Genomic DNA, 12,538 nt, shown 5'->3' with positions numbered 1-12,538 from the left:
CAGTTCCTAGAAAAGGGTGGGAGTGATGTTGCATCACAACAAGCTACAGTGCTATTCGTAGCAGAGTAAAGTAGGTAGCTCTGGGGAAATGTGGTTGTTATAGGGAAATGTTACTTATTGTTAAACAATATTTTCAGCACCAGCCTACATAAGCAAAAGTTATGCTACTGGGCTATACACATTCTCAATGATATGACTTTTTACAAAGAAATCTGATTTCCCTGAAGTGTGCATTTAAATTTAAAAACCAAAACTGAAAACTCTGATGCACAGTGTTTAGCACCATCATGTTAACGTGTAAGCAGAAACTAGGATAGGCTTGTGGCTGAAACTGTTTCCCATGGAACTTTGGGGCTGAAAGTTTATCAGAAGTTCTTATCCCCTGCTGCTGTTTAATGCCACTTGAAGCCACAAGTGCATGTTTGGTGTGCTCCAGTGTGTACCCTCCAAAAGTGTAGCCAACACCCTGCATGAACTGAATATCCTGCATACACTGAATGAGGAGTATTTTTACAGATCTGGTCATACACATCTCAAAAAGGACATAGTGGAACTGGAAAAGGTGCAGAAGAGAGTGACCAAAATGATTACTAGGCTGGGACACCTTCTTTATAGGAAAGGACAGCGTTTGGGGCTCTTCAGTCTAGAACAGGGGTGTCCAAAGTTTTTGGCTGGAGGGCCACATCATCTCTCTAACACCTCTCGGCTCCTGTAGGCTTTCCACCTGGGTTTAGCTTAAAAGCTGTTCTGCTGCCTTTTTAATGTTACATGGCAGCTGTCTGTTTCTGTTTTGGTTCAAGTGAAGTCCGTCCTCCTTGTACAGGCCCAGCTTGTCCCAGTACCTAACAAATCTAAACCCCTCCTCGCGATACCATCATCTCATCCACACATTGAGACCACTGAGCTTCACCTGCCTAAGTGGCCCCATGTGTGGATCAGGTAGTATCTCTGAGAACAATACCTTTGGGGTCCTGGCTTTGAGCTTCCTGCCTAGCAGCCCAAATTTAACCTCCAGGACCACCCAGCTACATTTCCCCACATCATTGGTACCAACATGCACCACATCCACTACATCCTCCCCATCCTCTCCCTTGCAGTCGTGATGTCTGCAACCTTGTCTTTGCTTCAGCCCATCTGTTGTCTCAAGAGGCACAAACGTACTTTATGGCATGTTTGCAACCCTCCTAAGTCAGTGCAAGGGACCTGTGCCAGCTGAGCACCTGTTTTGGTTTGCACTCACAGATGTTTAAGGTGCTCACTGTGCCTTACCTTGGCACTTTGTCCCAATGAGGCACTTAGAACCAGGGGACCACAAAGTGCTCATGAAGAGTTCTACTCAAGTGTGATAAGCTCGAAATTCCAGACTACTTTAGGGCAGTGGTTCCTAAGATCAGATTGATCTCTGGCCCCTCCAAGCTTTGCAAGAGACATTTTGGATATAAATGGTATTGGTTTCGACTGAACTCGCCTTCCAGAAATACCCTCAGGAATCAGCTGAAGAACCAAGGAGACACAGTTGCACGTTGTATAGTTTGAGCTACATAATATTATTGAACCGTTTTGTATACTTACAAAGCAGTAACATTTGATCTACAGGTGGCCTCATTATCTGCGGACTCTGTACCCACAGATTTGAATATCCATGGGTTCTGAACCAGCGGGATGAGCCACCTGTTGCCCTCCAAATGCGACCAGAGCTATGCTGCAATCGTGTCCAGAGAGCCTTCTGAGAGCTGAAAAGCACGACTTCCATTTTTTGGCTGCAAACTGGAACTTGTGCTTTTCAGCCCTCAGAAAGCATCCATGGGAACAGATCCTCCATGGATATCGAGGACTGCCCTGTATTTGCCTTAGGGGCAAATTTTCTCTCTTACATTTAATTTCGGCAACTTACTACTTCAGACCAACTACTTCTTTTCGAAATGGTGATTGTCCTAGAATCTTTTTATAGCATGACCTATTCACAAAGAGGAAGTAATCTCTTAATCTTGCCAATGTAAAAGTTATAGGCTTCTTCATGAATTCCCAGAAGTGGGAGTTGTCTACTGAGTTCTTCTTGTTGTCTTTGGTTAAGGACGTCTTCCTTTAGGATTCCTTACCTTAGATGTACTTAACTTCTAAGGAAGGGTGGAAGCAGTTCTCCATCTAAAGCACAAAAGTTCAGTTCCTGAGAAGAAACAACAGTAAATTGTATCCTTATTGGCTGGGCTATTAGGATAGTTTGAATTCCTCTGAATATTTGTTTAGTTTACTAAATCTTTGCTGGTTTTAAATGGATTTATTTTTATGCAGAACCATCTAAAATTTATAAATTTAATTTATATGAATTTGATTCATTTGATTTTTCTCTGTAAACCGCTTTGTGAACTTTTCGTTGAAAAGTAGTATATAAATACTGTTAATAATAATAATAATAATAATAATAATAAAAGAGTGGATGAGCAATGAAATGATGAACAAAGTAAGTTGGAATCATGTGATTGGTATAAATTGAAAATAATCTGATCTCCTGATATACTGCTCCTTTTATTTTTATTATTTAGAAGAGTGATTCTCACACATTTAACACCGGGACCCACTTTTTAGAATAAGAATCTGTCAGGAGCCACCGGAAGTGATGTCATAACTGGAAGTGACATCATCAAGCAGGGAAATTTTTAACAATCCTAGGCTGCAATCCTACCCACACTTACCTAGTTAAAATGTTAAAAATACAGTTCTGTAACATTTCCCCAGATGCAGACACATACTATGGTAGCATCAAGTCTAATATATTAAAAATAAAATATTGAAATGAATGGGGACCCATCTAAAATTGGCTCATGACCCACCTGGTGGGTCCTGACCTGCAGTTTGAGAAACACTGACTTAGAAGGATTTTTCAGTCATAAAACTGTTGCTGAATTAGTAAAAATAGTATTACATGTTTGGTGCAATAGAGTTCATGCATCCTATTGGTCATGTCATAATCGAGAAGTAAGTAGCACTGCCTTCAGGTTTGTCATTAGCGATATGTTCCATGCTTTCTAGAACATAACACTCTTACTCTTCTACAGTCCCTGTTCTACCAGGTCAGCCAAATTTTTCAGAGTCCTGTTCTATGGAAAACTCCACCTTGAAGAAGTTGCTGCATTTTTTCTTTCTTCTGTACTATGCCCTTGTGCCCAAGCCTACCAACTCTCCAGCGCTGATGCAGCTGTAATGCAGCCCTGAGGAACAAATGTTCTATTACCGTAAGGTGGCCTCTATGACTGCCCTCCCCAATGAAGGGTGCAGCACATACCCCACAGTAATTGCTGCATCAGTGCTGGAAAGTTGGATGGGACTGGACCCTTTGTGAACTCATTGAGGTCAAAGTTCTGGCATTATGCATCCTAATGAAGCCATCTATTAAAGGTTGAGCAAAAAATGGCGTTTCCTGATTGTCACTATAAATTCTTATTCCATCAAACACAGAAATGGGCATAAAAACCAATGCAAATGCTGTTTTTTCTTCTTCTGAGTTTCCTCACATAAGCCTTAGTGCTAAACGTAAATTAAATGCTTTTACTGTTTTTCAGTTCTCTGCCTCTTTCAGCCTACTGAGATCGAAAATGAAAACTAGAAGAAGATTTGAGGCAGAGAATAAAAGCACAATCCAAACCTGACCCAGTACAGCTAGGCCACATGCTCTGTACTGTATCCCTCACAGGTTAGAAGCAGGCTGGAGGTCACCTTGGGGTAAGTGGATATTTTTCCTCTTACTCTGAGTAACGCCTCAGCATGCCTATGGGGCTACTCAGCCTGAGAAGCCCAGTGTAGCGCTGGTCCAGCCAGGAGGGAAGTTGGGATGCAGCATGTGCTGCCACCACTGATCCTACCCCCTCCCAGGCCTGATCCTCCCTTCATTCCTCCCTTCCCCAGTTCAGGAACCCCCTTCCCTGCCTTCCCAACACCCTCCAGCCACCCTCTTCCATCCTCTGCACTGCCCAGCACAATCTTATCTGTGTTGGCCAGTGCTGCTACTGGATGTGGCAACGGCAGTCTAGTGCACATCTTTGTGCCAGCGTTGCTGGCTCCTGAGTAAGCGCAAACAGGTCTTATGGCACATTTGCAACACTCAGAGCTAGTGCAGAGAGGCCTGCGTTGGCACAACAGACAGTTAGGATTGGGCTGTAAGAGACAGACTGGTTAATTGTTAAAGGAGACAAAAGCCAGCAGGAGCTTTAAATGAATCTTTAGGAATGTAGAATGGGAGGTAGAGAAGTTTGGTTATTATGTATTGCTTTGTCACAGTATCCTTCAGCTGTAAAAAGTTCTATACACACAGAATTGTTTCTCAGATGAGTATTATATGTATTTTACTTCATATGTATGTACGTATGTGTGTGTGTGTGTGTGTGTGTGTGTGTGTGTGTGTATTAAAAATTTATACCCCATCATTCTTTTGAACGCAGTGCAGCTTGAAAAACAGATCAGCATTAAAGCAATTGGTAGCAAAAATACAAAAACAGAACAGAAAAAAACTGAAAAACACATTAGGTTTCATTTATAATAATGGAGCAACAGCCTACTGTGCAAAAGGTCTTCAGCTGATAACAAAGGAGCCTGTTACACTTCATCAGCAGGGGCTGCCATAGAAAACAACTTCTTATGGTCACAGTCCATGGCATCTCAGAAGGTGACATACAGTATCTGATCTCCTTTTACCAACTGGAGCCATTTGCTTGCATGCACTCTTAATTTCTGCTTGTAGCGCATTTGAGTCTGGATTGTATTGGCCCAGCCCTATTAGCCATCACCATGCCCCTGGGTAGCTTACCCTTATCCCTACCCAGATAGGAGAATCCTTACTTCCGTCTCTTAAATATTGAAGGGTATAAAAAAGAAGGCATAGAGAAAAGATGGTGGGATTTGGAGTGATTTCTTAGATTTAGATAGCCTATCTGCGTCACGCATAACCTCCATAAGAAGAAAGCTTAGAACAAAGCTTAGTTTAGGAATAAAGCTTAACAAATGCTTTCAAATACGGTAAATCAACTTGATATGGCTTCATCTGCATCTGTTGCCTAATTACCTCAACCACCTGTGGCACTCGTGTGTAATATGTGATCCTGAATGCCCCTTCCCCTCCCATGTCAAAAATGCACCAGCCACAACAATAGAGCTTGGACAACCATTGATCTGGGAATGTGTATCCTCATCTGCAACATGTACAGAAGGTTTTCATGCAAAGAGCTCTCTCTCCAAGGATTAGTTTTCATTTCCCATCAGTTCTATACTCTTTACAATCCTACTTATCAAAGGTGTTCAAAAGCCAGTTGAGGAAGTCTGTGGTGGCAACCCTGTTTTTGCTGCAGTTCAGTGGCATGCGTGCAAAAACAGAACTTTGTAGAGGAACATTTTTTTGGCCCAGTGTTTTCTAAGATAATAAAGCAGTGGGTGAAATTCACAGCAAGGTCACAGCATTGCTGGTAAGCTGGCACGGATAATGGAGAATGGCTGGTGACTTATGTCCCTGGTATGTCATGTTGCAATGCATGTTGTTAAGATGTTCATATTGCAGAGTTTTCCATTACTGACTAAAGGTCGCGTTTATTTCCTGTGCAAACATGAATTGATGATCACTGTAAAGATTCCTTATAATACCAATTTGCATCACCTTGAGATACGTCCTGGCACCAGTTATCTGTGGGTCACTCCTTTTGGTCTTGTGAGCAGTGGGGAGTTGAGGCAACTTTTCTGATGGTTTGAAGGCCAAGGTTTTAAGGCCAGCGTTCCCAAAGAGTCAAGTGGGACAGATGCCAGAGCGTCTGAGGATGCCTCTGGAGCCTGGTAGACTGTAGGCAGAGGTATGAGTCAGCTGAATTAGAGTTTTTCTTTAAAATTGGGCTATCAAATTGTAAATTAGATGCCTGAGAGTTCAGCTGTACCTGCTCCTTGCCCAGTGGCAAGAGACCATGTGCCCAACTGACCAGCAACATCCCTCCACAACTGAAACTTCAAATCAAATCAAAACTTAGAGCAGAACAGTGAAGTAAGTTAGCTAAGCTAGGATTTTTTTTTTAAATTTATTGTTGCCTTAAAATGTTTGTACTCTTGACTCACTTTCCTATGGTTTTCCCCTTTTGGAGGGCGTCCTTACTTACTACAGGACAGTTTTACGCAATAAATATACCTTTTAATGGTATGTCCTTCGGGAAAAGATGTGCTCACCTAAATCCATCAGGGAGGAGGTGTAATGGGGTGGATTGGACCTGGGAGGGGGTGAGATAGGTGGCAGGGGATACTACCTAGCCCCGTTCCAGGACCTGATTTTCCAATATGGGGCAGCTCAGACATGCACCAGGTATTTATAATAATAATAAATAATAATAATAAAACTTTATTTTTATCCTGCCCTTCTCCCTAACGGGACCCAGTTATGTCAAACTAGCCTCATTGAAACTGCTGGGGCTTACCCTACAGGAAGGGGACAAATGTCCCTTTACCTTGGGGAGACCTCCAGCAGCCTCTTTCTGCACTGGATACAGCGCAGGTTGTTTTAGCACTGCTGCATCACAACACAGAAAGTTAATTAGGATTGGGCTACCCATTAAACAAGAATGTAGTCTCCTCTTTATTTATAACTATTAGTCTTAAGATCATACTCCATTAGAAAGCTGCGTTTGTTTGCTCTGTGAATTTATGGTATGCATAAATTATGGTTTTGTATATAGCATCTTCTGTAAAACTGATACAGCAAGTTCAGCATTCAAAGGGATTGGCTAAACCAGAATATTTTTATTCGACTTGGCAGCTATTTGTTACGTTTGCCAACTGTCACATAAACATGGCTCATGTGGTGGTGATAACTTGTTGGTCCTTTGAAAAGATTTGCGTGAATGACCCTGATCTGCCATTGTTGAAGGAATGTTCTTCTTCTGGTTGTTTGTTGTTTAACATCTGTGCGTTAGTTTTATTTCTTTTTAGCTTTCTCATGGTAAGTGATCTGTGTGTTGTTATTTAACTGACTCAGAAACATGATTATCTTTGAAAAGATTTTTTAAAAGTGATTTTTTTTGGCAATTACATTATGTTCCCTCAAAGTACTCAGTTGGCACAAGTAGAGAATGCATTGTATTAAGTGATTTTTAGCAAGATGTTAGTGATTTTTATCCCAGTCCTAAACATACAAGTTGGAAACAAGTTCCATACAAACAAATTATCACAAGTTTGCATAATCACCATGAAGGTGTACTGGAATTCAAATTTTGGAATGTCAAAAATAGTAGTTGGGTTCTTTTAAAGACATATTAAAGCATTCCATTATGTTTATAAGGATTGGTTGTATAGAGATGATTTTTTTTTTAAATCTCCATTTAAATAATATAATTAGGGTCTTCTCAGTTTCAAAAATATGACAAATTTTTTTATACTATAGTTGCCTTTATACTGCAAATTGTGAACTAATCCACCTCAGCCTTGTAATATTCTCATCCAGAGAGTTATCAAGTGTAAAATACAGGTCCAACCTTGTTATACATGGATTTTTTAATACATGAATTTGACAAATGGCCACTGCAAATGAGAAGGAATGTAATCCCTGTAGAAGGGGAAAAATGCATCCCTTTAAAATCACAGTTTAAAAAAACTGCTTTTCTTACTGAGAGAGACAGTCATGCATGTCATGTCTCTACAGTCATGTAGAGAGACAGTCAGGCAAATGATTACAAGTATAACCTAATTATCCATGGATTTTTCATCAGTGGAAAAATCCATGGATTTTTCTATCTCAATGTGATGAGAAGGGCCCTTTAAATTAAAGGAAAAAACTCTCGTTAATGTGAGAGAGGGCAGCCCTACATAAGAACATAAGAACAGCCCCACTGGATCAGGCCATAGGCCCATCTAGTCCAGCTTCCTGTATCTCACAGCGGCCCACCAAATGCCCCAGGGAGCACACTAGATAACAAGAGCCCTATGGCAATCCATCAGTCATTCTCTCTTCAGGCACTTAGAATGGCTTCACTCCTCACTCAGAGCCAGCGACTCCTCCCTTCCCCCTGAGCAAGTGAACGAAAGATAATCACTGTGCATTTTTTCCCAGCTCTGGGTGAAGGGAGGAGTAAAGCATTTCTAAGGGCCTGGAGACAGGCTGATTGATGGATTGTCTGCCTAATGACTCTGTCTTACATCACAAAGGCAAGCAAGGCTGTTTCTAAATGCATTGTCTAGCAAAGGGACCTTGTTTTTTAAATGAATTTGCTTTAATGTGATTTTTGCCATCCATGTGAGTTCTGGGAATGGAACTCTCAAGAATAGGCTAGACTCAACCTGTAACTGTAAAGGCTGCAAATGTTCTCGCAAAACATGAAAATGTAAGTAACATATACTATTGTTGTCTTGCCATTTTGTAGTTGTTTTATGCTGGATTGATTCCTGGAACCAGGGTAGCTGAGCTGAAGGCAAAGTATACCCTTCTTCATGATACGCTAGTAAGGTAGGCTTATTTCTAGGCCCTGTATATGTTGTCATTATGAACATAAGGAATGCCCTGCTGGCTTGTACATCAAGTTCATCATCCTGATTCCCATATGGTTCGTCACCTACTCTGGAAAGTACACAAACAGGTCACGAAGGCAGGAGTCCCTTCTTGCTGTTGCTTTTCAGCTACTGGCATTCAGAGACTGGACGCAATCCACAGCACGTCCTCAGCCGGCACAAGCCACTTGCGCCGGCCGATGAGTGTCACAAAAGTGCTGTAAAGCACTTTTGCACCACTCTCAAAGGAAGGAGGCGAGCGCACAGATGTGTGCCAGCCTCCAGACGCTGGCCCAAGCCCCATTGAGCGGACAGTAAAGGTAAGTCTGCACCAACCAAGGCAGGCCAGTGCAGAGGTCGGAGAGGGGCGAGGAGAGGATGGGAGGAAGTGCTTTGGGGCGAGGGGAGGGCAAGCAGTGGGGTGAACCCATAGGTGGGTGGCAGGTAAGTGTTGGGTGGGGCCAAGATCCAGAATTTATGCTGGATCCTATCCCTGCTCCCTGGCAGCCTGGGGCAGCCTGGGCTGCTTGAATCTGCACCACCTTTTGAGGTGGCACATATCTGAGTTGCTCCATTGGGTCTGCTGTGGCTTAACCCAGGGTAAGGGAAAGTGATTTCCCTTGCCCTGGGCTGAGCCGCTGCTGCCTCCAACCCTGCACTGGATAGGGGCATGGCCATATTGACCAAGGGCCCACCGGTGTACCGTGGTATGGCCCATCGGCCTGCCTGCTCCAGGGCAGGTTAGGATTGGGCTGTAAGTGTAGTACATAGGGGAAGAAGCAAACAGCAAGCTTCTTTTTCTGTCCCATTTAGAAGAAATAAATCTCCCCATTGAGTAGATAAGTAATAGTTATCCCTTTTTTTCTTTCTTTCCTTGGCCAAAATGTTAATCATAAGCTTGTCAGGTCAGAAAACTGGTGGTTTAAAAATATACATATCTGCAAAGCTTTTGTTTTACTTTAGTTTGCAGGAATCAGAGATTCAGCTATTACAGGATGCCAAACGTTTCACTGCGATCATAGAAGAGCAGCAAGAGAAGCTGGAGAAAGCAGAACAGTTCCCAGAGGAATCCACCTCAGAGTTGTCTAAACTGAGGCAGCAGTACCTGAGATATCATAATGAATATAATGCAATTCAAGAAAGAGAGTTTGAGATACAGTACAAGTTGAACAGGTAGGTAATGTGTCAGTTGTTTTCTATACTATTACAGACTATTGGAAGGATGTTATTCAGGCAACCAGAAGGCTGGAACCTAAATATTTATGGGGATGAGTGAAAAACAACAGAATGAAAAGCAGATTGTGATGGCTTGCACTGACCAGTTGGTTGCTGAACGGGAACCCTTGAGATTAGCCTAGGTATATGGACCTGTTTGTGCCCCTGACGTTTCAGCTGTGCAGAGGGAACCAGAAGGTCTTAGACTCTACGACTGAAGAATCAGACATGCTCTACCCTTTACCCTTCATCTCCAAGACCACACCTTGGGTTCGGTTTAATAGTTTCACTGTGAGATGGCCTGGAATGCTAGGCACCTGTCTTTATACATATGGTAGTTATAGAGGAGTAAGGGCCCAATCCTGAACAGTGCACACTGGTTTACCGCTAGTGTGCCCTGTAGCAAACATGCTGTAAGGCACATTTGTGGACCCTAGCACCAGGTGGCCGCCAGAGCTCTGCTGCTTCGCAGCCACGCAGACCACTGAGAAGCGGACAGATAAGTGGGGGAAGGCAGGGAGGGGGGAGTGGGGGAAGAGGCCTTCTGGGAGGAGGGAGTGGGGTGGGAGGGAGGAGGACCAGTGGAGCTTTGCTCCACTGGATCCAGAGCCTCTGTGTTGTGCTCACCACCCAACACGGAGGTTCTTGATTCATTGCTGACCTTTTGATTGGCAGTGAATCAAGTAGCCCCATTGCAGGGCTACTCTCTTTAGCCAGGGGAAAGGGACAAAAGTCCCCTTCTCCCAAGGAGCCACCAGCAGCTGTCTGGAGCATGCAGGATGCGGCGGCAGCCATTTTTGGCACCCTGCATCCCAGGCAGCTCAGGATTGGGCTGCCCATCTAGAATTATGGCACTTCAGTAACCATTTCATAGCTCTGAATTTGAGCCTCTATTTTTCCTGAATTGCATACTAATAATACTTGTCTTCAGATACTTGATACAATCACCTTATTGACCTGGACTACTTGTTAAATTTTTTTTCTATGCACATTTTTTCCCCTCCAGTTTACTAGAAGACAAAAAACTTCTTGAAAAAGAGTATTGTAGAATCCCCAAAGCTAGTGTAAGTATGATGCATATGTTACCCAAGAAACCTAAATTGGGTGCAGTTGGCTGGAGCAAGGAACAAATGCAAACATATCACTCTGTTGTGACATGCAGAAGATTTGGGAAAACCACAACCAACACTGACATAATCCTGTTTTTCACAAAAACAAAAAAACAAACGAAAACTAGATAAGTAATTAAAAGCTTTAGGGTGTTGATAGGGTGGAAAATATTCACTCTCCTGACCTCAGGTGTTTCACCTGCCAGTCCTCTGGTTCTTCTGTCTACTACTCTTTGAAGATTTTATGGTGACCTAGGCAGAGGTTTCCTCCCCATGTAGCACCAAATGTTTTGGTCTGGAGAGAGAGGGCAGCTGGGCAAACCTGCCCTACCTGGAGATATCAAGGATTGAACCTGAGTGTCAGCAAGTATTCTGCCACTTACTTCTTCCATTTGCCCTTCGTCTCAGTTCCTTTAATCCGTGGGTGCCCAGACCCTGGCCTGGGGGCCACTTGCAGCCCTCGGGGACTCCCAGTCCAGCCTGTGAGAAGCCCCTGGTCTCCAATGAGCCTCTGGCCCTCTGGAGACTTGCTGGAGCCCGTGCTGGCCCAACGCAGCTGCTGTCAGCATGAGGGTGACTGTTTGACCTCTCGTGTGACCTGCAGGCTGAGGGCTCCCACCACTGCTTGCTGTTTCATGTGTGTGATGCAACAGCAGCAGCAAAGGAAAGGCCGTCCTTACTTTGCGTGAGGCCTTTTATAGGCCTTGAGCTATCACAAGACCCTCATTCAGTCATATAAGTTGCATCTCTGGATGGAAATATATTGATTTATGTAAATTTATTCCAATTTGAAATGTAAATTATTTTTTTTTCCTGGCCCCTAACAGTGTCAGAGAGATGATGTGGCCCTCCTGCCAAAAAGTTTGGACACCCCTGCTCTAATCCCATGTATTTCATCCCTCCTTTTTTGTTTCTTGTTTCTGAGGAGATTACTGACCCAAAACAAAATAAACAAGTGTAATACGCAGAACAAATATAACAAAATACCACGAGATTTGATATACTAGAAAGCTAAATGGGCAGTAGTGTCAAAGGTCAACGAACATGTATGCAACCTACAACCCTGCATGTATATATAAATAACCCTTTCAGCATGTATCTCAGAATGACCAGGTTTTCATGATTTTGCAGTCACTGCACTCCACGTATCAGTCAATGAGGTCACTGAGCTTTGTTTTTTTTTTTTTAAAGGATGCAGAACGGAGAATTAAGGTCCTAAAGGACAGCTGTGAAGAGATCCGTAAAGAAACAACTCACAGGAGGCAAGAAATTAAAGCACTGAAGGAAGATCTGTCATCAAGGCAAAAGCATCTGACTAGGGATCAGAAAGACCTTGATGAACTATTTCGGAAGCAAGAAGAGCTGAAAGTAAAGCGGGCTTAAGTGTATAATTGTGTGTAATTCTGTGCCTGTTGAGTGCATCTGCTTAAGGGGCTGCTTTCCAAAGCGCTTACATTTTAACATGATGTAGAGAAGAGGCCAAAAAAAGTTTGAACACAGGCAGCAGTTTTCTGTCTGAGGGAAATGAACTTAGGGCCCAATCCTGAGCAATGCGCGCTGCTTTACTGCTGGCGCACACTGTCGCAAATGTGCCATAAGGCACATTTGCTAGCCCTAGCAGTGGGCAAGTGCCAGTGGTAGCCCAGCACTGGCCAGTGCTGGACTACTGCCGGGCAGCCACTGAAGCTCCACCACTCAGCAGTTTCATGGAC

The 12,538-nt window shown here is 43.3% G+C and overlaps 1 protein-coding gene across 3 annotated transcripts in view; it reads left to right on the top strand.

Moving 5' to 3' along the window:
* CCDC146 (coiled-coil domain containing 146) overlaps positions 1 to 12,538 on the top strand; it is an 85,939-nt gene that overhangs the window by 45,188 nt on the left and 28,213 nt on the right. For all 3 annotated transcript variants that reach the window (XM_066633669.1, XM_066633670.1, XM_066633667.1), the window contains exons 3-6: positions 8,379 to 8,461; positions 9,466 to 9,675; positions 10,724 to 10,781; positions 12,018 to 12,194. In XM_066633669.1, the coding sequence (XP_066489766.1) occupies positions 8,379 to 8,461; positions 9,466 to 9,675; positions 10,724 to 10,781; positions 12,018 to 12,194 (528 nt within the window). The remainder of the gene's footprint in view (positions 1 to 8,378; positions 8,462 to 9,465; positions 9,676 to 10,723; positions 10,782 to 12,017; positions 12,195 to 12,538) is intronic.

This window comes from Tiliqua scincoides, chromosome 7 (genome assembly GCF_035046505.1).
Source record: "Tiliqua scincoides isolate rTilSci1 chromosome 7, rTilSci1.hap2, whole genome shotgun sequence".
Classification (NCBI taxonomy): Eukaryota; Metazoa; Chordata; class Lepidosauria; order Squamata; family Scincidae; genus Tiliqua; species Tiliqua scincoides.
This window is presented reverse-complemented; position numbering and strand designations above follow the sequence as displayed.